Source organism: Oncorhynchus nerka, linkage group LG9b (assembly GCF_034236695.1).
Source record: "Oncorhynchus nerka isolate Pitt River linkage group LG9b, Oner_Uvic_2.0, whole genome shotgun sequence".
Lineage (NCBI taxonomy): Eukaryota > Metazoa > Chordata > Actinopteri > Salmoniformes > Salmonidae > Oncorhynchus > Oncorhynchus nerka.
Genome location: NC_088424.1, coordinates 26,334,937 through 26,360,162, shown reverse-complemented (window position 1 = coordinate 26,360,162; position 25,226 = coordinate 26,334,937). Strand labels below are relative to the sequence as shown.

Sequence of the window (25,226 nt, the reverse complement as noted above, 5' to 3'; positions counted from 1 at the left end):
CATGGCTCAGGTGGCTGGAGTCCCTGATTGTCTTCTTGACGTTCCTGCAACACCTGGTGTTGTAGGTGTTCCGGAGGGCAGGCAGTGTGCACCAAATGGTGTGTTCTGCTGAGCGTACCTGGAGGCGAAAGAAACATACACCTGTTTAGGCGAGGTTCTGGCCAACGGAGTAGAACACTTGAAAAAGAACAGGAGAGCCGCATACTCCAGGAGCTCAGATGCAAAAATGTAATAACCTAATAATCAATGGCTGAGCATACCACCATCTGTAACACCTAGTGGTCATCAACGGTGGAGTTGCCTTACCAGGCTGTGATGCAGACAGAATGCTCTCGATGGTGCTCCTCTAGAACACTGTGAGGGCCCTCGGTGATAGACCACATTTCTTCAGCATCCTGATGTTGAAGAGTCGCTGTCGTAACTTGTTCACTATGGCGTCCGTGTGGTTTGGCCATTTCAGATCCTCTGAGATATGTACTCCAAGTAACTTGAAGTTTTTGACCATCTCCACGACGGCTCCATTGATGAGGATGGGGGCGTTTCCAGGCTGGTTCCTCCTGAAGTCCACAATCAGCTCCTTTGTTTTGCTGGTTTTGAGGGAGAGGTTGTTTACCTAGCACAACGCCGTCAGAGTGCCTACTTCCTTCCTGTAGGCTGTCGCATTGTTGTTGGTAATCAGGTCCACTACTGTCATGTTGCCAGCGAATTTGATGATGAAGTTGGAACTGTGTGAGGCCTCGCAGTCATGGGTATAGAGGGAGAACAGGAGGGGACTGAGGACGCACCCTTGTGGGGCCCCAGTGTAGAAATTCAGTGTTTAGGAGGTACTGTTGCATACCTTCACCACCTGGGGGCGGCCCGTCTGGATGTCCAGGCCCCAGTTGAATAGGAAGGAGTTCAGACCCAGGGACGTGAGCTTTGTGGTGAGCTCAGAGGGCACAATGGTATTGAAGGCTGAGCTGTAGTCGATGAACAGTATCCTCACATACGCATTCCATTTGTCCAGGTGGGTGAGGGCAGTGTGCAGTGCAATGGCGATTGTGACGTCAGTGGATCTGTCAGGGCGGTAGGCGATTTGGAGAGAGTCGAGTGTGTCTGGGAGGGAGGAGGAGATATGGAACATTGGAAGGTAATTTGAAATGATGTGGCTTGATGTTGATCATAAATCTAGGTGATAACCACAAGTAAATATTTGAAATATGCAGGGCAAATAAAACTAAGACTCGTAAATCATTAGAAGAAAAAATATGATAAGGCCTGTTCTTCTATTGGGTCATGTTTGTAAAATTGACTGTGTAATTAAAGGAACAGTTTTATATGAATGAGAGAGTTAGGGAGGTAACATCAAAGCATCTCATCAAATTCTTCTGGAAAGTCTCCAAAATTGTCCCGTATGAAGAATAACCCTGCCTGAACCTTTTCACACTACGTTCATGCACATGTTCGTCTTCCAGATCTGGTTAAGGATGGTTGTTTTCTACTTAAAAGAACTCTCCCACAGGAAATTACTATCACAGATAAAACATATTAATTTGGAATTTTGACTGAGCCTACATGTGTGTTGACAATAACTGACATCACTTATAAACCCTTTTGAATTTCAAAGTAAAATGATTCACCATCACCACAGGCCTGTGCAGTGCTAGAAGGTGGTGTATTGATGCTGTGTTAACTCTTGCAGGTGTCAACTAGCATGTACAGTACCAGTCAAAAGTTTGGACTAAGTTTTTTAAACTATTTTCTACACTGTAGAATAATAGTGAAGACATCAAAACTATGAAATAACACATATGGAATCATGTAGTAACCAAAGAAGTGTTAAACAAATCAAAATATATTTTATATTTGAGATTCTTCAAAGTAGCACCCTTTGCCTCGATGACAACTTTGCACACTCTTGGCATTCTCCCAATCAGCTTCAGCTGGAATGCTTTTCCAACAGTCTTGAAGGAGTTCCTGTGATGTGGTGTGGTTGGACCCAGGTGCAGAGAACAGACCAGACGAGGAATCAGTGGTTAAGGATAAACGTAATACTTTACTAAGAAACGGTAGCTGCAGGATCACAGTAACACTTGAAAAAACAGCAAACACTAAGTCTCGAAAACTCACTCAGGAAACGACCGCACACGGTAAACAATTCATTCAAGCTTCTGCAAAGGACAACAGAAAACACACCTCTTTGAACAGGGAAATCATAATGAATAAATAGGACACACATGAGTGTCGTTAATGTCTCTAGGACGGTCTCTGCCACCCTCTGGTGACAGGTGGAACCATGACAGTACCCCCCCTTCTAGGAGCGGCTCTAACCCGCAGAGCCTGGGCGACCACCACGGAGTTGGTTGAAGTCCCAAACAAGTCTCAGATCCAGGATGTCCTGGGCAGGGACCCATGCCCCCTTCTCTGGGACGTAGCCCTCCTAGTCTACCAGGTACTGCAGGTTGCAGTAACTTCAAGTTTTTGATCTCCTCGTCGGACCCATTGATAAGGATGGGGGCGTTCCCAGCCTGGTTCCTCCTGAAGTCCACAATCAGCTCTTTGTTTTGCTGATGATGAGGGAGAGGTTGTTTACCTGGCACAACGCCGTCAGAGTGCCTACCTCCTCCCTGTAGGCTGTCGCGTTGTTGTTTTGCTCAGAGGGCACAATGGTATTGAAGGATGAGCTGTAGTCGATGAACAGTATCCTCACATGCGCATTTCATTTGTCCAGATGGGTGAGGGCAGTGTGCAGTGCAATGGTGATTGTGACGTCAGTGGATCTGTCAGGGTGGTAGGCGATTTGGAGAGAGTCGAGTGTGTCTGCGAGGGAGGAGGTGATGTGGTTTTTGACTAGCCTCTCGAAGCACTTCATGATGAAGGAGGTGAGTGCTACGGGACGGTAGTCATAAAGTTCAGTTACTTTCCCTTTCTTGGGCACGGGGATGATAGTGGTGTCTGAGCTGGCAGCCTTGCAAGAGTTAACATGTTTGAATGACTCCATGGAGACCATAAGGGCCTCTCCTCTCCAGCTTAGAGTTGTCGTTGTGCTCGAAGCATAAGAAAAAGGTGTTTAACTCATCCGGTAGGCTGTGTTGGTGTCCGCAATGTGGCTGGCTTTCTTTTTGTAATCTGTGATCATTAGGAGCCCCTTGCTTCTCCACTTTGTTCCTATACTTGTGTTTGCCATCTTGATCGATCTGCGTAGGTCATATTTGCACTGTTTAACCATACTATTTTCCCCATAGCTTCTCAGAGAGCATTTGTATTAGTTCCATGGCTCTCCGACACCAATGGGTCCTAACAACGTTTCATGTTCAAAGTGCTTCTGTAGCCAGTTGGTTAGTTGTGGTGTCTGCCCTGCTGTGTATGATAAAGGAGGTACTGTGTGATGAGGGTATTCGGGCAGATTGTACGTAACCATTAACTAGCTAGTAGCTCTGTATAAGAGGATAAGAGTTGTACAACATGGCTCGGCCTAAAATACACAATACAATCAGACACATCTTTTCAATTTAATTTGTACAATTTCTAAATGACTAAAATGATTGGGTTCTACTTAAAAAAGATTAATACTAGGAAGCAGGATGAGGTTTTCAGTTTGTGTGTGTGTGTGTGTGTGTGTGTGTGTGTGTGTGTGTGTGTGTGTGTGGGGGGGGGTGTATGTGTGTGTGTGTGATCCCACCTGAGGCCAGGACACCAGGTGTGTCCAGTGATATGGTTCTCTCTTAACTTAATAAACCCACTGGACTGCCTCACCACACCTTGTTTGGCACAGAACAGGTTTTAGCAGCATTTCTCTCTGGATAGAGAAGAGCAGATAACATCACTATGGAAACGGCCATAAGTGAGACGTGTAATGACTGCATTAGCCAATCAGATAGCACTGGGGGGGGTTGTGTTTTGTTTGTTGATGTGTCTAAGGACTAGAATTAACGTCTTTATGTGACAAAGTCAACTATGTAGTGATATTGCACATAACCTGGGGGTTTGTCAAAATGAAAGTGTTATTGACTGTACAACAATCAATTGGCCTCAGACCAAATCCCAATACTGACAGTGCAGTAGTTTGTTAGCTCTCCTGTCAAAGACGTAATCATCATTATGAATAGTGTCTACGTTGACAATAACTGACATCACTATAACCCCTTATGAACTTTAAAGTAAAATGATTCACCATAGCTACAGGCCTGTGCAGTGCTAGAGGGTGGTGTATTGTGGTTGTGTTAAAACTCATGCAGGTGTCAACAAGCATGTATTGGACACACCTATGTACAGTAAGCTCTAAATTACTTTATCAGTAAATGGATGACTAGTGTGGGAGAAAGAACAGATAGTGTTTGTGTAGCAACACAGAAATTCAACAACAGACTTAATTGTTCATCACTGGGGCCGAGCTCCCTGCCATCCAGGACCTCTATATCAGGCTTTCATTTATTGTACAACATTAAAGACTGAAATGAGTTGTAGAAAGGCCACAGACCAAAGTCCGACTTAAAAATCCTGACAGTGCAGCAGTTTGTTAGCTCTTCTGTCTAAGACGTAATCATCATTATGAATAGTGTCTACGTTTTCTAGGCTTCTAATGCAACTTCTCTCACCCAGACAATGAATCATCCTCATACTTAATGGCAGCGCCCCTCCCTCTCACTCACTGGCTTCAACCCAGCTTGAGCTGGGAAGGGGAGAGGGTGTTTGGGTGGGTGGGGTGAGGGACAATGGTAGCTTAGGAAAGGAGTGTGAAAGGTGTGGGGGGGGGGGGGGGGTAGAAGGAGGGGGAGATGTGGGTGGCTGAGGGAGGCAACGGGTGAAGAGTGCAGTGTGTGTGTGAGAAAATGTTATTTCTCTTGGATTCACAGAGCCACACCCTCATCTGTCAACAACAATTCTACTGAAGTTGCAAAGACCTGAGTTATTGTTTTGTGTTTACATTCAACTCAGAGCATCAACAGACGGTAGAAAGAATTCGCAACAGTTGATAAGATATACAGGTACATAAAAGTATGTGGCTTGATGTTGGAAGAACACATAAATCATACATCTAGGCGATAACCACGACTAAATATTTGAAATATTCAGGGCAAATAAAACTAAGACTTGTAAATCATTAGCAGAAAAAATATGAACCCAATTTGTGATTTGGCTATGCCCATAAATGTAACTGCTTTAAATGATAAGACCTGTTCTTCTATTGGGCCATGTTTGTAAAAATTGACTGTGTAATTAAAGGGACTGTTTTAGGTGAATGAGAGAGTTAGGGAGGTAACATCAGAGCATCTCATCAAATTCTTCTGGAAAGTCTCCAAAATTGTCCTGTATGAAGGATAACCCTACCTTAACTTTCTCACGTTATGTTCTTCATGCACATGTTCATCTTCCAGATCTGGTTAAGGATGGGTGTTTTCTACATAAAAAGAACACTCACACAGGAAATTACTATCACAGGTTAGATATATTAATATATATTGTGATATATTGTGTTAACAATAACTGACATCACTATAACCCCTTGTGAATTTCAAAGTAAAATGATTCACCATCACTACAGGCCTGTGCAGTGCTAGTGGGCGGTGTATTGATGCTGTGTTAACTCTTGCAGGTGTCAACTAGCATGTACAGTACCAGTCAAAAGTATGGACACACCTACTCATTCAAGAGTTTTTCTTAATTTATTAAAACTATTTTCTACACTGTAGAATAATAGTGAAGACATCAAATCTATGAAATAACACATATAGAATCATGTAGTAACCAAAAAAGTGTTAAACAAATCAAAATATATTTTATATTTGAGATTCTTCAAAGTAGCCACCCTTTTCCTTGATGACAGCTTTGCACACTCTTGGCATTCTCTCAGTCAGCTTCAGCTGGAATACTTTTCCAACAGCCTTGAAGGAGTTCCTGTGATGTGGTGTGGTTGGACCCAGGTACAGAGAAGAGATCAGACGAGGAATCAATGCTTTAAGGATTAACATAATACTTTACTAAGAAACGGTGGCCACAGGATCACAGTACACTTGAAAAAAACAGTAAGCTCTAAATGCCTTCATCAGTAAATAGAAGACTAGTGTGGGTGAAAGAAGAGATTGCTATTGTTAATCACTGAGGCCGAGCTCCCTGCCATCCAGGACCTCTATATAAGGCGGTATCAGAGGAAGGCCTGAAAAACTGCCAAAGACTCCAGCCACCCAAGTCATAGACTGTTCACTCTGCTACCGTCCGGCAAACGGTAACCGGAGCATCGGCTCTTGGACAAACAGACTCTGAGAAAGCTTCTATCCCCAAGCCATAGGACTGCTAAATAGTCAATTCAGACGCGTTTCTTTTTATGCTCTTTACTTGTCAGTGTTCCAAACATAACATTATTTGTCTTTTTACCTAATCATGCAAACGCCATCCAATATAGTTCATAGCAAGCAGTGCTTTGGGTTAGTCAGATGTTATTAAATATAACAGAATAGATGAACTGGAATGACATTCCATCTCACAAGATGGTTGGCCAATAAGAACTAACTGAAAGTCACACCCCCATTAAGCCAACGATATGACTGCATTGAAGCATAATGTCACTTTGCTTCTATGGCTATATGCACCATGCCAGTGCCTATTTTATTTGTTAATTTAGCAAAAAAGACAGCTCATAATCCAGTGCCCTTATTACAGTCAACACACCTATATTTTGCTAAATTGTGTGTCAGCCTCATGGCAAAATGTGTATAATAGCATGAGATTTGCTACAAAACTGCACATTTTTCTCTTTGCCCCATGGCACATTTCTGCAGGCCCACCCACCAACAAATTTCTGGCTATGCCACTGAGCTAATTATTGGTTACCTGGACTATATATAGTACATGTATATATATCCGCTGTGTATTTCCGTTTTCGGAATATTTAGATAAAGCTTGGAATAAAAGACTACCTATAATTAAATTGTAAAAATATTTAGCTTCTATGTGGTAAATGGCATGTGTGTATATAGATTGTGTATCGGCTTGTCTCCCATATGAATCTTCTCTTCGTGACAGACAGGGTTCAAATGCCTTCGGTTTCTTTTTTTCTGTATTTATTTATCTGTATATGTTATGTTATGTTATATTATGTGCGTATGTATACCGTCTGTACGTTTGTTTGTATGTATATTGTTTTTTACTGCTCTAGGGATATAATTATTGTTTGGATAACCTTAATTACTATTATGTATAGATTTTTACCTTATATTTTCTCACCCTTTATGCAATGTGGAATGCAGAGAACACCGGAAGAAGAATTAGCATTTAATTACCAAAGTGAATTATTGTAATGTTTGTTTATGTGTCAATTAATTGTCTTCCGGGTTGGAGCGAGCCGGTCGCATCCGCGCTTCGGTCTCCTTCGGTCTGCAGGTTGTATAACTTTTTCATTACATTTCATTATAGTACAACGGTCTGATTTGTCTAATCTTAGCAATTTCTTCTTAGCTAGCTACATAGCCGTCGTTGTATCAAAGATAATTGCGTAATTATCGTATTTCATCGTCCTCCTATCTGCCCAACACGTTCACCGTCTACCGTAGCACTGTAGTAACTATCACACTCAACTGAACGACTTGATTAGTGTAGTGTTAGCTAGCTACATAGTTGTCTTTGCTGTCTTCGTATCCAAGATAATTGTGTAGTTTAGAGTGTGGAGTCTTAGAGTGATAATTGCGTTATTATCGTATTTCGTCATCCTCCTATCTGCCTAGCAGCTAGCCAGCTAGCATACGTTCACCGGCTACCGTAGCACTGTAGTAACTATCACACTCAACTGAACGACTTGATTAGTGTAGTATTAGCTAGCTACATAGTTGTCTTTGCTGTCTTCGTATCCAAGATAATTGTGTAGTTTAGAGTGTGTAGTCTTAGAGTGATTATCTTAATTTACCGAGGTTAGCTAGCCAGCTATTTTGTCGTCCTTAACGTAGGAGACACTCCTAGCTAGCCAACAGCCAGCCAACGTCTACTGAATAGAACTTTCGCATTCCGGTCGCATTCCGCTTCGCTCCACAGGTAGTATCACATTTTCATTTCATTTCATTACAGTCCCAACGGTGTGATTTGTTTGATCGTAGCTAGCTACATAGCTAGCTACATAGCCGTCTTTGTTTCAAAGATAATTGTGTAGTCTAGAGCGATTTTCTAGGTTAGCTAGCCAGCTATTGTTGTTCTCCTAACGCAACGTAACGTAACCAACACTGCTAGCTAGCCAGCTAGCCCCGAATAGCAGCATTGTAGAAACTTCACACTCAACGGAACGACTTGATTAGGGTAGTGTCAACAACGCAGCTAGCCTACCTCAGCAGTACTGTATCATTTTAATCATTTTAGTCAATTAGATTCTTGCTACGTAAGCTTAACTTTCTGAACATTCGAGACGTGTAGTCCACTTGTCATTCCAATCTCCTCTGCATTAGCGTAGCCTCTTCTCTAGCCTGTCAACTATGTGTCTGTCTATCCCTGTTCTCTCCTCTCTGCACAGACCATACAAACGCTCCACACCGCATGGCCGCGGCCACCTAATCTGGTGGTCCCAGCGCGCACGACCCACGTGGAGTTCCAGGTCTCCGGTAGCCTCTGGAACTGCCGATCTGCGGCCAACAAGGCAGAGTTCATCTCAGCCTATGCCTCCCTCCAGTCCCTCGACTTCTTGGCACTGACGGAAACATGGATCACCACAGACAACACCGCTACTCCTACTGCTCTCTCTTCGTCCGCCCCACGTGCTATCGCACACCCGAGAGCTTCTGGTCAGCGGGGTGGTGGCACCGGGATCCTCATCTCTCCCAAGTGGTCATTCTCTCTTTCTCCCCTTACCCATCTGTCTATCGCCTCCTTTGAATTCCATGCTGTCACAGTTACCAGCCCTTTCAAGCTTAACATCCTTATCATTTATCGCCCTCCAGGTTCCCTCGGAGAGTTCATCAATGAGCTTGATGCCTTGATAAGCTCCTTTCCTGAGGACGGCTCACCTCTCACAGTTCTGGGCGACTTTAACCTCCCCACGTCTACCTTTGACTCATTCCTCTCTGCCTCCTTCTTTCCACTCCTCTCCTCTTTTGACCTCACCCTCTCACCTTCCCCCTACTCACAAGGCAGGCAATACGCTCGACCTCATCTTTACTAGATGCTGTTCTTCCACTAACCTCATTGCAACTCCCCTCCAAGTCTCCGACCACTACCTTGTATCCTTTTCCCTCTCGCTCTCATCCAACACTTCCCACACTGCCCCTACTCGGATGGTATCGCGCCGTCCCAACCTTCGCTCTCTCTCCCCCGCTACTCTCTCCTCTTCCATCCTATCATCTCTTCCCTCTGCTCAAACCTTCTCCAACCTATCTCCTGATTCTGCCTCCTCAACCCTCCTCTCCTCCCTTTCTGCATCCTTTGACTCTCTATGTCCCCTATCCTCCAGGCCGGCTCGGTCCTCCCCTCCCGCTCCGTGGCTCGACGACTCATTGCGAGCTCACAGAACAGGGCTCCGGGCAGCCGAGCGGAAATGGAGGAAAACTCGCCTCCCTGCGGACCTGGCATCCTTTCACTCCCTCCTCTCTACATTTTCCTCCTCTGTCTCTGCTGCTAAAGCCACTTTCTACCACTCTAAATTCCAAGCATCTGCCTCTAACCCTAGGAAGCTCTTTGCCACCTTCTCCTCCCTCTTGAATCCTCCTCCCCTCCCCCCTCCTCCCTCTCTGCAGATGACTTCGTCAACCATTTTGAAAAGAAGGTCGACGACATCCGATCCTCGTTTGCTAAGTCAAACGAAACCGCTGGTTCTGCTCACACTGCCCTACCCTGTGCTCTGACCTCTTTCTCCCTCTCTCTCCAGATGACATCTCGCGTCTTGTGACGGCCGGCCGCCCAACAACCTGCCCGCTTGACCCTATCCCCTCCTCTCTTCTCCAGACCATCTCCGGTGACCTTCTCCCTTACCTCACCTCGCTCATCAACTCATCCCTGACCGCTGGCTACGTCCCTCCCGTCTTCAAGAGAGCGAGAGTTGCACCCCTTCTGAAAAAACCTACACTCGATCCCTCCGATGTCAACAACTACAGACCAGTATCCCTTCTTTCTTTTCTCTCCAAAACTCTTGAACGTGCCGTCCTTGGCCAGCTCTCCCGCTATCTCTCTCAGAATGACCTTCTTGATCCAAATCAGTCAGGTTTCAAGACTAGTCATTCAACTGAGACTGCTCTTCTCTGTATCACGGAGGCACTCCGCACTGCTAAAGCTAACTCTCTCTCCTCTGCTCTCATCCTTCTAGACCTATCGGCTGCCTTCGATACTGTGAACCATCAGATCCTCCTCTCCACCCTCTCCGAGTTGGGCATCTCCGGCGCGGCCCACGCTTGGATTGCGTCCTACCTGACAGGTCCCTCCTACCAGGTGGCGTGGCGAGAATCTGTCTCCTCACCACGCGCTCTCACCACTGGTGTCCCCCAGGGCTCTGTTCTAGGCCCTCTCCTATTCTCGCTATACACCAAGTCACTTGGCTCTGTCATAACCTCACATGGTCTCTCCTATCATTGCTATGCAGACGACACACAATTAATCTTCTCCTTTCCCCCCTCTGATGACCAGGTGGCGAATCGCATCTCTGCATGTCTGGCAGACATATCAGTGTGGATGACGGATCACCACCTCAAGCTGAACCTCGGCAAGACGGAGCTGCTCTTCCTCCCGGGGAAGGACTGCCCGTTCCATGATCTCGCCATCACGGTTGACAACTCCATCGTGTCCTCCTCCCAGAGCGCTAAGAACCTTGGCGTGATCCTGGACAACACCCTGTCGTTCTCAACTAACATCAAGGCGGTGGCCCGTTCCTGTAGGTTCATGCTCTACAACATCCGCAGAGTACGACCCTGCCTCACACAGGAAGCGGCGCAGGTCCTAATCCAGGCACTTGTCATCTCCCGTCTGGATTACTGCAACTCGCTGTTGGCTGGGCTCCCTGCCTGTGCCATTAAACCCCTACAACTCATCCAGAACGCCGCAGCCCGTCTGGTGTTCAACCTTCCCAAGTTCTCTCCACGTCACCCCGCTCCTCCGCTCTCTCCACTGGCTTCCAGTTGAAGCTCGCATCCGCTACAAGACCATGGTGCTTGCCTACGGAGCTGTGAGGGGAACGGCACCTCAGTACCTCCAGGCTCTGATCAGGCCCTACACCCAAACAAGGGCACTGCGTTCATCCACCTCTGGCCTGCTCGCCTCCCTACCACTGAGGAAGTACAGTTCCCGCTCAGCCCAGTCAAAACTGTTCGCTGCTCTGGCCCCCCAATGGTGGAACAAACTCCCTCACGACGCCAGGACAGCGGAGTCAATCACCACCTTCCGGAGACACCTGAAACCCCACCTCTTTAAGGAATACCTAGGATAGGATAAAGTAATCCTTCCCCCCCCCCCGCCCCCCTTAAAAGACCTAGATGCACTATTGTAAAGTGGCTGTTCCACTGGATGTCATAAGGTGAAAGCACCAATTTGTAAGTCGCTCTGGATAAGAGCGTCTGCTAAATGACTTAAATGTAAATGTAAATGTAAATTAATCCCATAAGTGATGGGTTGCCAATTGGCAATTTGACACAATCTTTAAAAATTCCTTCTATATACACACACACACACACACACACACACACACACACACACACACACACACACACACACACACACTATACTGTATGCACACACATTCTACACTGACACTGTAACGGCATACATTAGAAGAAGGTGAAGACCAAGGTGCAGCGTGGTACGTGTTCATATTATTTATGCTGACTGAACACTGAATACAAAATAACAAAAAGAATAGCCGAAACAGTTCTGACAAGTGCAACAAACACTAAACAGAAAATAACCACCCACAACTAACAGTGGGAAAACAGGCTACCTAAGTATGGTTCTCAATTAGAGACAATGAAAGACAGCTGTCCCTGATTGAGAACCATACCAGGCCAAACACATAGAAATACACAACCTAGACATACAAACATAGAATGCTCACCCACATCACACCCTGACCAAACAAAAAATAGAAACATACAAAGCAATCTGCGGTCAGGGCGTGACAGACACTCTCACACAAACCCCCACACATTCACATACACTACCTACACATACCGACAACACAAACACACATACACTCATCATATGCTGCTGCTATTCTGTTCTTTATTTTACTCTTGTTATTATCTATTCTGATGCCTAGTCACTTTACCCTGCCTTCATGTACATATCTACCTCAAATACCTCGTACCCCTGCACATTGATCTGGTACTGGTGCTCCCTGTATATAGCTCCCCATTGATCTGGTACTGGTATTCCCTGTATATAGCTCCACATTGATCTGGTACTGGTACTCCTTGTATATAGCTCCACATTGATCTGGTACTGGTATGCCCTGTATATAGCTCCACATTGATCTGGTACTGGTATGCCCTGTATTTAGCTCCACATTGATCTGGTACTGGTACTCCCTGTATATAGCTCCACATTGATCTGGTACTGGTATGCCCTGTATATAGCTCCACATTGATCTGGTACTGGTATGCCCTGTATTTAGCTCCACATTGATCTGGTACTGGTACTCCCTGTATATAGCTCCACATTGATCTGGTACTGGTATGCCCTGTATATAGCTCCATATTGATCTGGTACTGGTATGCCCTGTATATAGCTCCACATTGATCTGGTACTGGTATGCCCTGTATATAGCTCCACATTGATCTGGTACTGGTACTCCCTGTATATAGCTCCACATTGATCTGGTACTGGTATGCCCTGTATATAGCTCCACATTGATCTGGTACTGGTACTCCCTGTATATAGCTCCACATTGATCTGGTACTGGTACTCCCTGTATATAGCTCCACATTGATCTGGTACTGGTACTCCCTGTATATAGCTCCACATTGATCTGGTACTGGTACTCCCTGTATATAGCTCCACATTGATCTGGTACTGGTATGCCCTGTATATAGCTCCACATTGATCTGGTACTGGTACTCCCTGTATATAGCTCCACATTGATCTGGTACTGGTACTCCCTGTATATAGCTCCACATTGATCTGGTACTGGTACTCCCTGTATATAGCTCCACATTGATCTGGTACTGGTACTCCCTGTATATAGCTCCACATTGATCTGGTACTGGTACTCCCTGTATAGCTCCATTCTTATGTACTTTATTCCTCTTGTGTTACTATTTTTATTCAATTTTTTTAACCACATCGTTGGGAAGGGCTCATAAGCAAGCATTTCACGGTTAAGTGTACACCAGTTGTGTTCGACGCACGTGACAACTACAATTTGATTTGATTTGTGAGGATGAGGTTGATTTGTTTTTGTCTTTACTGATATTAACGTTTGCACACAGTGAATAATCCTTTATGCTTTGCACAAACAGCATTGCTGGACTAGGCCCTATAAAAGTGCATCACTTTCACTTGGAGCCTGACAGAAGAGAGAGAGAGTGGAGATGACATTGTTTTAGGGGCATTTGCAGTGTGTGTGTATCTGGTTTGCATTATGGTGTTATATTCTCCCCGAAGGCCTCTCATTATGTCTATTATGTCCCAGACCCACAGAGAAAACAAATATTTCACTGCAAGTGTGCTTGTTGTCTGCTCTTCTCCTGTTCTGATTCTTTGTGTGGATTCTGAATGCAGTCTAATATTAAACAAACCAAGAACAGCAATGCTCAATTGAGTGTGATACTCTAATGTTGGCCCATCGCTGGGAAATTCAAACATGCTCTTAAATGTTAGTGAAAATGTAATAGAGGCAATTAGGTTTGCCATAATCTCTCTCGCTCTCTGAACTCACTCCTGACTCAGAATGCTCCAGTCTTATCAGCAGTTTATAGTGATAGCATGAGCTCAACTGTCTGGTACACAGAACCCAGCCTCCCCCACTTCAGGCCCTATCCAATCCACATTCCTGTGGGGTTAGGGAGGAGCCCATAATGCTCTCTTAATCACCATGCTTGAATAAACTGCATGCAGAAAGAGGGGCAGAGAAAGTTGATGTACTTTCTGGTACATGATCAGGAAAGGTTTTAAATGGGCCTAACAGAATATTTGAAAGGCCTTGCCGGTCCGTCCGAGTGCACTCAAATGTCCTACTATTCATAATAATGACACAGAATACAGTGCATTCGGAAAGTATTCAGACTCCTTGATATTTCCACATTTTGTTACGTTACAGACTTATTCTATATTGATCAACCCCCCCATCAATCTACACACAATACCCCATAGCGACAAACGCAAAAACTTTTTTAGAAAATGTTTCAAATTTATTTAAAAGAATGCTTCACCATAAGGATGGTGCCAGGTTTCCTCCAGATGTGACGCTTGGCATTCAGGCCAAAGAGTTCAATCTTGGTTTCATCCGACCAAATAATCTTGTTTCTCATGGTCTGAGAGTCTTTAGGTCCCTTTTGGCAAACTCCAAGCGGGCTGTTATGTGCCTTTTACTGAGGAGTGGCTTCCGTCTGGCAACTCTACCATAAAGGCCTGCAGAAATGTTTTGGTACCCTTCCCCAGATCTGTGACTCGACACAATCCTGTTTCGGAGCTCTATGGACAATTCCTTAGACCTCATGGCTTGGTTTTTGCTCTGACGTGCACTGCAAACTGTGGGACCTTATAGAGACTGTGTGTGTGTCACGTATACTCCCTCTCCGGCCTCTGGGTCATCAGGATGCTGATTATCCTGCACATCTGTCACCATCGTCAAGCGCACGAGCGCCTCATGACACTCACCTGGACTCCACCACCTCCTTGATTATCTTCCAGATATATGTCACTCCCCTTGGATCTTTCCTCAGGTGTTATTGACTCTGTTTTCATGTCAGTGTGTTGTTTGTTTGTTGTTTTGTTTATTTATTTATTAAGTAAAACACTCACTCCCTGTACTTGCTTCCCGACTCTCAGCGCACTCATTACACTGTGCCTTTCCAAATCATGTCCAATCAATTGAATTTACCACAGGTGGACTCCAAGTTGCAGAAGCATCTCAAGGATGATCAATGGGAACAGGATGCACCTGAGCTCAATTTCGAGTCTCATAGCAAAGGGTCTGAATAATTACGTAAATAAAACATTTCTGTCTTATATTTTTAAATGTGTAAAAAAAAATCTAAAAACCTGTTTTCGCTTTGTCATTATTGGGTATTGTGTGTAGATTGCTGAGAATTATTTTATTTAATACATTTTAGAACAATGTGGATAAAGTCAAAGGGCCTGAATATTTTCCGAAGGCACTGTATTCCCTGAACACGGATCAAGTTTATTTATCGTGGCTTTCAGCAGTTCAATCCATCATCATTGAGATTATGCAATGATAGAAAGAGAGAGTTTACTCTTGAAATACACGACACGTTCCTATCTTAATTTCCCTGGAACAGAATGGAGTTATAAAATACTTTGCATGATAACTGCACTAAGGATTAAATTAACATGACAAAATAGCTGTATCTGTCTACTTGCTTTAATTTTTTTAGATATAGAAAAAAACAGAAACAATTATTTCAATTTTAAATCCATTGCATGGGACAGTTGATAGTTGAGAAAAAAAAGCCAACAGGACATTCCATTGTTTTCAGACAACAACCCATTACCGATACAATGCTTCCCCCTATTGGTAACATTTGTTCTCTGTGATTTCTTTCGAAATAACCAATTTGCTTAGCGTGCATGGTTCACACCAAACCACAAGCTTTGAGCAGCTGATCACATGTTAAATCACACCTCTGTACTGTTATTTTCACAGACTGAAAGAGGGTGGAGTACTAGACGAGGAATGCGTCCCGTCGTCGAGGTAGCCAATTGAGTAATCGCGGGCGGGCGGGGTACTTTTTCATAAATGAAACCGTCATTCCGATACCTGCAATGGAAGACGCATACGGACACAATTCGGTTACTGTTGATTGGTGTAAGGATATTCCACCCTCTAATCCTCGCCCTTGACAGAAACACTTATACTTCTTGTTCCTGCGTGTGGTTTCGTCACTATAGTCTTGATGTTTCGAATGGTAGTAACAAAAATGGAACGGAACTTAAATGTCAATTTATGCATCTTTTTGGTAAGTACATATGAAATTAAAGTTTTTCTGTAATTTTGACATTTGATTTGGATTTGTCAACTTCCTTCGAGTCAACGAATGTAATTTAATTGGCAAACGTAACATTTATTTTGTGCAGTTGTGTAATATTATACTGTATATCACTGGCAAGGTGCGGCTTGTTGATACATCTACCTATGCAGACTATGTTCTTGAAAATGTAAATGTCTCATTCTTTTGGTTCCAATAATAGACAATACAAATAATTGCAGTAGGATATTTGTAACACAACTATCGTATGATATGCACGTTGTTAGAATGAACATTATCACTCTCATGTGTTAACTCCAGATCATCTCATGTGTGGACTCCTGCTTTATCCCCGGATCCATACAAGCAGCAGTACCTCAGACAGTACCAGTTGGGCATGTTATTTCAAAAGGTAACTAAACATTCACAAATACTACAGTCCTGTCAAACGTTGTATGTAATTGATACTGAATGAAACAATCAATATAGTCATACACTTTTTATAACCAGTTGACATCCTTAATCATCCTTAATCATAATCACGTTATCTTGCTTAGGATAATTCATGTTGTTTTTAGTAATTGTACAGTTCATAACATTTCTTTCTCTCTCATTGTTCAGTTGATGTCGACAACTGTGACACCAAGACCTTGCATTTTACCTCTTGTGACCCGGACTTCACAGTACAGGCAGATGGAACTATAGTAACAGTCCACATCACTATGGTACCAGCCAATGGCAGGACATTCTCAGTGCAGTTTCAGGACCCCAATGGTCAGAAGAAAAACATGGATGTTTACCTTGTCCAGAACTCTAGAAAAGTAAGGTGGATTCCACATGGGCTTAGAGTAAAATATGTTGAAGATGCTAGTCCTATACTTTTAAAATAAGTACTGTATTATGTTTGTAGTGTCGTGACTTTTTGTGACTCCCCCCGCATGTTTCAGGTATTGAAAGAGGGTCTACTAAAGCGCTCCAAAAGACGTTGGAGCCCTCTGCCCTTCAACATCATAGAAAACGACGTCCCTCCATTTCCAAAGGAAGTTGATCTGGTAATGTCCTTAAAATAAGTTACAACTTCCATTACTTTCAGCACAGTCTGTCTATTTGAATATGGACAATAAACCGAAGCTTTGTCCATATTTCATGTAATGTAGTCATAACACACTCCTACATGGGCAACAGCCAAATTATCCTCTACCTGTGCTTTCAATTCTCCTTGCCCATGATCCACTTTATTTCTCACTCTTTCTCACTTGTGGCTAAGGCACATTCTGTGCCTGTATGCTCCACGCCCTCACCAGATGGTACACACCCATACACACCCAACCACATACATGTATACACAGGATTAGTGGGCACGGTTAATCCATGAATCTATTAATATAATATCCCAATGGATGTGAGTATTCACTTTTTAGAAGAAAATAATACAGGCCTTTTTTAACAATGAAAAGGCTTTGTCTGAATTAAATCAAATGAGCCATGTGACATTGCTACACACAAGTGTATAACATGACATTTGACATTCTTCATTTAATAAAGCAACACACTTTTGAATGTAGTTTTTATGACTTGCGCCCCATAACAAATACATACCGGTAGTCTACACACGTTTCACACATGTAGCTTGCTGTTATTGTCCGGCAATTCAAGGGGCAGAGGCTCCATGTAGGCCTAGCCTAGCAGGTGAAGTGGGATATTTCTAATCAATGCAAAATGGAATGAAAAATGTCTGAATGAAGTAACCTTAATGAGAAGAAGTAGACTACAATGAGCAACCAACAGCTAGGCTGTTTAATCCGAATGGAGTTGTTGTAGACAAGAAACTGTGCAGAAGGGAGTTGTGCTTCAAATATAGCAGTTCTGAAACATCTTTAATTGAGCCTCTCGTTCTACTTAATTGCCGGCCTCAACACGTTACGGAGATAGATTAAATTACTGTATAGGAAGCTCTGGGGACAGGTTGTCTGGATATTGGAAAGACAATACATTGGCAAATGCAAACAGATTATCACCATTAGCAGACAACAGTTCTTGAGGGCTTGAACAAAAAAAATCTGTTTGTGATTTCGTTCATGCTGGTGAACCGGCGATTGAATTATGTGGTTGCAATATCAAAATATATTATGACACCAGGGGAGTCTTTCAAGTTGGATTTATTTGTATTTAATTTCATTTGAATATTGCAGCCCATTTGTGTAGGCTATTAGTCAGACAAACCCACTAAATTCAACATTAAATAGTGGCTGAATTTATCCTCAAGCAGACTACTTTTTTCCTCATTGTTTGGCTATTTGATGTGTATTTTTTAAAAGTTCTCAATAGCAGCTAAATACAGTATATAGCTATATATAGTACACTGCATAATTAAACAATATAGTAAGCCAGTGTTCTGAGTGTGGACTGACTGTATGTAAGGCCTATTATTTGGCATTAATAGACGCAGAACTTTCTATCAAAGGAGAGAGCGTGAGGGCGGCTCATGTCATGCAGGTTCAGGTAGCCTATACAGGACAGTTGTATATTCTAAAAATCAATTGGTATTTGATTAGTATTGTAAGGGAATTCTGCCCTACGTTATACAAGAGACCACAGGAAACTTCTTTGATCAGAGGTTAGTTTGTTTAATAATGATTGCAAGCCGAATTGCAACCCGGAGTATAATTACAGGTAATTACAGGTTTCTATATTTTTATAATAAAACCCCACACAGTGGGACCTGATTTCTCACTGCCGTCTGTAAAAACCATGATGTCTCTGGGTTTTTCTATGTGTGTGGCCTTCCTCTTTTGTACCACGGGAGCAGGCCCTTCTTCCGTTTCTTGGTTTGATACAAACTACATTTCACCATTTGTCCCAACTAGTTGTGGTTACTTCCCTCAACTAGTTGTGCCCACATTTTGTTAAGATAATTGTCCTTTATTATTATGTCCTGGCCTTGGGCTAGGGCCATTATTTTATTCCAATATATTTCCAACAGCGCCATTTTGGCTCCTTCCGTGTCATATTTTTGTATGGGGCCTTTAAGGGGTTTGTTAAAACACTTAATAGTCCTTTCAGATTCTTCATTAGAGGTTAGTAGGTTACCGTCTTTAAACTGCTGTAATTTTTATTTCACCTAGCTTTTCTATTATTTGATTAATATTTTTCTCTGGTAAGTCCGTTTCTGTTCTGACCCTCTCTATTTAGTCTGGAACATTTACAGGTTTAAAATGGTTGATTATTTTCATATCTTTTTGTTGTCCTTCCGGAAATTTTACCCTGAGGGTACCCACTGGTTCTCCTGGATTATTAGTCATACTGCGGTCTGCCCCGGTATCTATAAGAAAAGTCTTGCCCACTATTGGTACTATTAAGTTTCTTTCCAGGGTTCCCGTTAACCAGTTTGCACTTTTTCATTTCCTACCAGGGTTCGCCTCATTCCACTTCGCATAATCTTCTCTCCTTTGAGTTTTTTCCTCCTGTGTGAGGGCTCCAAAGGCCGCTACGTCCAGGGAGGCTGGTTTTTGGGGGGCCTCCGGTTTTAACACCTGATGGTCCTGCTGCCGAATTGTCACCTGGTTTGGGGTCTTTCTTTTGCCAGGTAGTTTTACCTCCATCCTTTTGGGGTGTTTTGGGTTTATGTTGGAAGGCCGGTTTACTCTGAGCCTGTGGCCCTGCTTGGGTTTGCTGCTGGGGTTGCTGCCTTGCCCTATCTCTTCTCCCTGGTTTAGTGGGTACCCCTGCGTCTCCTGATATATATGTATATATGTTGCATAGTATGGGATCCATAGTATGGGATCCATCCAGTAATTTACCATCCCTAGGAACTGCAACATATTTATTTTCATAATTAAATAATTAATATAAAATCTCTCTTTTTCTACCTTCATCTTTTTTCCTTCTTTACCTTGAGGTTTTGTATAAGATTTCCTATTTACTTATAAACTCTATAGTACTTTTCTTATTTCCTCATTTACCCGGAGGAGTTTGTATAAGATTTCCTATTTAGTTATAAACTCTATAGTACTTTTCTTATTTCCACATTTACCTTTAGGAGTTTGTATAAGATTTCCTATTTAGTTATAAACTCTATAGTACTTTTCTTATTTCCACAATTACCTTTAGGAGTTTGTATAAGATTTCCTATTTAGTTATAAACTCTATAGTACTTTTCTTATCTCCACATTTACCTTTAGGTTTGTATAAGATTTCCTGTTTAGTTATAAACTCTATAGTACTTTTCTTATTTCCTCATCCTCAAGGATTTTCTTGGTAGGTTCTCTATCTGTATATATATGATATTATCGAGCCCCACGTTGGGCGCCAAGTGTCGCGGTAGGGGATTTTGCTTTAGGACCATTAAGGTACTCCGTTGAGAGTGATACAAGTCGTCTCACTCAAGTTCTTATGTCACCCGGCTAACAGGTGACTCACAGGCCCGCCGGACTGGCCTGGTTATGTATCCTGCCCTTTTATTCGGAGATTAGCCGTTGTGGTGCCGTTAGGCGTGTTTCGGAATCTTAGATAATATCAATCAGACTTAAGAGTATTTACCTTTTATAGAGTGGACACTTCACCTCGCCATTACTCTATTGGGTTCCCAAAGAGTAGACTCTTCAACCCGCCATTACTCTTATAGGGTTCCCAATCAGTAGACTCTTCAACCCGCCATTACTCTTATAGGGTTCCCAATCAGTAGACTCTTCAACCCGCCATTACTCTTATAGGGTTCCCAATCAGTAGACTCTTCAACTCGCCATTACTCTTATAGGGTTCCCAATCAGTAGACTCTTCAACCCGCCATTACTCTTATAGGGTTCCCAATCAGTAGACTCTTCAACCCGCCATTACTCTTATAGGGTTCCCAATCAGTAGACTCTTCAACCCGCCATTACTCTTATAGGGTTCCCAATCAGTAGACTCTTCAACCCGCCATTACTCTTATAGGGTTCCCAATCAGTAGACTCTTCAACTCGCCATTACTCTTATAGGGTTCCCAATCAGTAGACTCTTCAACCCGCCATTACTCTTATAGGGTTCCCAATCAGTAGACTCTTCAACCCGCCATTACTCTTATAGGGTTCCCAATCAGTAGACTCTTCAACTCGCCATTACTCTTATAGGGTTCCCAATCAGTAGACTCTTCAACCCGCCATTACTCTTATAGGGTTCCCAATCAGTAGACTCTTCAACTCGCCATTACTCTTATAGGGTTCCCAATCAGTAGACTCTTCAACCCGCCATTACTCTTATAGGGTTCCCAATCACTAGTATCTAGACAAACAATTTACGATTTAATGCCTACACCCGTCGGTTAATACTGCTTGAATATTAATACAGAGTAACTTTGCTTTTTACAATATACATGAGTTGGCTGTCCAATCCTTTAAATTGTCTTTTGTGTAGAAACTAGACTTGTTCCCCTAAAACAGGAGTGTCAGAGACGTTCTCTCCCCTAGGGTTTTGGGTCTAGTTTCTACTTTTTATTCAATATTTGCAAGTCACACAGTTGTACACGTTATTACAGTTTCCTCTTTGTCCTTAATCTATAACATCAACAATCATCAAAACACTTACTAGTATTAATGCCTTATATATGTATTACAACAAGCGGTTAATTACCTTAGCGGAGGTTGACCTGGTTGGTCCCCAAAGAGTATGTTCTTCCACTCACAATTTCTCCAGAGGCTTATCCAATCACTTAGTACAACCTCTAGTAGGAGAAACAGATACTATGATTTACTGATTAGTGAAGAGAACAGTTCGAGACAAAAAAAACTTATAACACCACTGTTGCTATTCACCCACTTCGGTTGGGAGGTGGATTTATTCAGCACGAGGAGTGTGGAGGGTAGTTGTCTCAGTATTTCTCGTTCAGAAATCAGAAGTCGAGATACAATTGTTCTAGAGTATGAAAGTCAGATATGACCTTTTAGGTTGATGATAGTTGAAGTATCACGAGCTGTCTGTCGGTGATAAGTCAAGTAGCACTATCATGCCCTCTTAAGGAAGGCACTCTCCTTATATACTCTTCTCGGGACCAGGTCAGCTTTAGCGCTGAGTCATATTCTAACCTTGTGGCGAGCTATTTGTAAAGGGTTAGTTTGACATGTTACTCTGAAACATTACTAATGACAGATGCATCCTCTATCCCCAACTCTTGCATCAGTTTAAACCATTCAAATTCTACTGCTAGTCTAGCTCTTCCTCGTTCCGTCGATGGCCCCAATGTGCAAATAGTTCAATTACAAAATGGAAAATAAATAAACATAAATATGGTTAGTATTTTCAATGGTGTTTGCTCTTCACTGGTTGCCCTTTTCTTGTGGCAACAGGTCACAAATCTTGCTGCTGTGATGAGTCACTGTGGTATTTCACCCAGTAGATATGGGAGTTCATCAATATTGGGTTTGTTTTCAAATTCTGTGTAATCTGAGGGAAATATGGGTCTCTAATATTGTCATACATTTGGCACGTGCTTAGGAAGTGCAGCTCAGTTTCCACCTCATTTTGTGGGCAGTGTGCACATAGCCTGTCTTCTCTCGAGAGCCAGGTCTGCCTATGGCGGCCTTTCTCAATAGCAAGGCTATGCTCACTGAGTCTGTACATAGTCAAAGCTTTCCTTTAGTTTGGGTCAGTCACAGTGGTCAAGTATTCTGCCACTATGTACTCTCTGTTTAGGGCAAAATAGCATTCTAGTTTGCTTAGTTTTTATGTTAATTCTTTCCAATGTGTCAAGTAATTATATTTTTGTTTTCTCGTGATTTGGTTGGGTGAAATTGTGTTGCTGTCATGGGGCTCTGTGGGGTCTGTTTGTGTTTCTGAAAATAGCCCCAGGACCAGCTTGCTTAGGTGATCGATTATTTATGGAAGGTTTGGGAATCGCCACCTTTTAGGTGGTTGTAGAATTTAACGTCTCTTTTCTGGATTTTGATAATTAGCGGGTATCGGCCTAATTCTGCTCTGAATGCATTATTTGGTGTTTTATGTTGTACACAGAGGATATTTTTGCAGAATTCTGCATGCAGAGTCTCAATTTGGTGTTAATCTCATTTTGTGAATTCTTGGTTGGTGAGCGGACCCTAGACCTCACAAGCATAAAAGGCAATGTGTTCTATAACTGATTCAAGTATTTTTAACCAGATCCTAATTGGTATGTCAAATTGTATGTTCATTTTGATGGCAAGGCCCTTCTTGCCTTGTCCCTCAGCTCATTCACAGCTCTGTTGAAGTTACCTGTAGCGCTGATGTTTAGACCAAGGTATGTCGTTTTTTTGTGTGCTCTTGGGCAACGGTGTCTAGATGGAATCAGACGCTCATGCCAAATTGAGTCAAAGGCTTTTTTTAAATCAACAAAGCATGAGAAGACTTTGCCTTTGTTTTTGTTTGTTTGTTTGTCAATTAAGGTGTCTGCCGTACAGTAATTTGGTAAAAAGCCAATTTGACATTTTCTCAGTACATTGTTTTTACTGAGGAAATGTATGAGTCTGCCATTAATGATAATGCAGAGGATTTCCCCAAAGTTCCTGTTGACGCATATCCCACGGTAGTTATTGGGGTCAAATTTGTCTCCACTTTTGTGGATTTTTTTGTGGAGTGGGGTGATCAGTCTTTGGTTCCAAATATTGGGGAAGATGCCAGACCTAAAAATGATGTTAAAGTCAATTAGGCCGTCATTGTAAGTAAGAATTTGTTTTTAACTGACTTGCCTAGTTAAATAAAGGTTAAATACATTTTAAAAAATTGTTGTCTGGATATTTTATAATTTCATTGAGGATACCATCAACACCACAGGCCTTTTGGGTTGGAGGGTTTGTTTTTTGTCCTTTAGTTCATTCAATGTAATTGGAGAATTCAGTGGGTTCTGGTAGTCTTTAATAGTTGATTCTATGGTTTGTATTTGATCATGTATATGTTTTTGCTGTTTGTTCTGTGTTATAGGGACAAAAAGATTGGAGATGTGGTTTACCCATACATCAGCATTTTGGATAGATAACATTTACATTTAAGTCATTTAGCAGACGCTCTTATCCAGAGCGACTTACAAATTGGTGCATTCACCTTATGACATCCAGTGGAACAGATAACTCTTCGTGTTGTTGTTTGTTAAGTGTTTTCCTATTTTTCCAGAAGTGGTTAGTCTATGGATTCTTCAATTACATTGAGCTGATTTCTGACGTGCTGTTCCTTCTTTATCCGTAGTGTATTTCTGTATTGTTTTAGTGATTCACCATAGTGAAGGCGTAGACTCAGGTTTTCTGTGTCTCTACATTTTGCAAAACAGAAATGGTCATACCCACCTAGCAAGTAAAAGGTCTAAAGCATTATAATTGTTGACTAAGTGTTCTGTGTCAAAAGACCGATTACTGGCAAAACATTAGAATTGGGCTGCCTGTGTAAACACTAGGGATGGGTTTTAGAAATATTTTCACTATTCAAATAATATCATGATTTTTGGAGAGGATATAGAAATACATGTGTGCTTTCTGTGAAACCTTTGAGAAAAGTTATTCTAAACAGCACTTGTTTGCTTCGCGATTCGGGAGAGCTGCAGCAGGGCGTGGGAAGGGCTGCGGTCAATGTGTGTGAGATGGGAGGTAGGAAGATCAGACCTATGCCCCTCCTGCCCACCCCATACCCCCACTCCTGCCAAAAGGGCCTCGACATGGAAGTCACACATACGCCCAGGCTGTGATCAGGCAAACAGGCCCAACCCCCTCACTCTTACACTAGCCCAAGCCAATGACATGTACCAGATGCTCAGCAGGCTCTGCTCACACTTACTGGTCTGAGGCCAAACCATACGACTAACAATAATGGCAAATGGTGTGATAAAGATTGCAAAAGCCAAGGAAAGAAATTGAGAAACATATCCAACCAAAAACACATCATTACTGTACAATTTTCTAACCCGAATGATATGATTATCCCACTGCTTGTTGAAGCTTGACCCCAGATAATATTAGATTGTTTTCTGGTCTAGGTTGCATCTGATTCTTCTGCCGCATACAGGGTGTACTACACCCTCAGTGGGCCTGGTGTGACAGAGGACCCTGTGGGTGTGTTTAGTGTGGTAAAGGAAACTGGGATGCTGAAGGTCCACAGAGCTGTTGACCGCGAGGTTACCCCTCAGTTTATAGTGAGTAGTAGACAACAATT

At 42.7% G+C, this 25,226-nt stretch overlaps 1 protein-coding gene across 2 annotated transcripts in view; it reads left to right on the top strand.

Moving 5' to 3' along the window:
• Window positions 1–2,762: 2,762 nt before the first annotated feature.
• The window catches only part of LOC115114510 (desmocollin 2-like protein), a 36,328-nt gene continuing 13,864 nt past the window's right edge, over window positions 2,763–25,226 (top strand). Inside the window, exons 1-5 of one of the 2 annotated variants that reach the window (XM_065013461.1) lie at window positions 2,763–2,861; window positions 16,404–16,494; window positions 16,704–16,903; window positions 17,030–17,134; window positions 25,051–25,206. In XM_065013461.1, the coding sequence (XP_064869533.1) occupies window positions 2,817–2,861; window positions 16,404–16,494; window positions 16,704–16,903; window positions 17,030–17,134; window positions 25,051–25,206 (597 nt within the window). In that variant the 5' untranslated portion in view covers window positions 2,763–2,816. Of the gene's footprint in view, window positions 2,862–15,764; window positions 16,074–16,403; window positions 16,495–16,703; window positions 16,904–17,029; window positions 17,135–25,050; window positions 25,207–25,226 lie in introns of those variants that run through there. The other variant, XM_029642809.2, reaches the window with a different exon arrangement.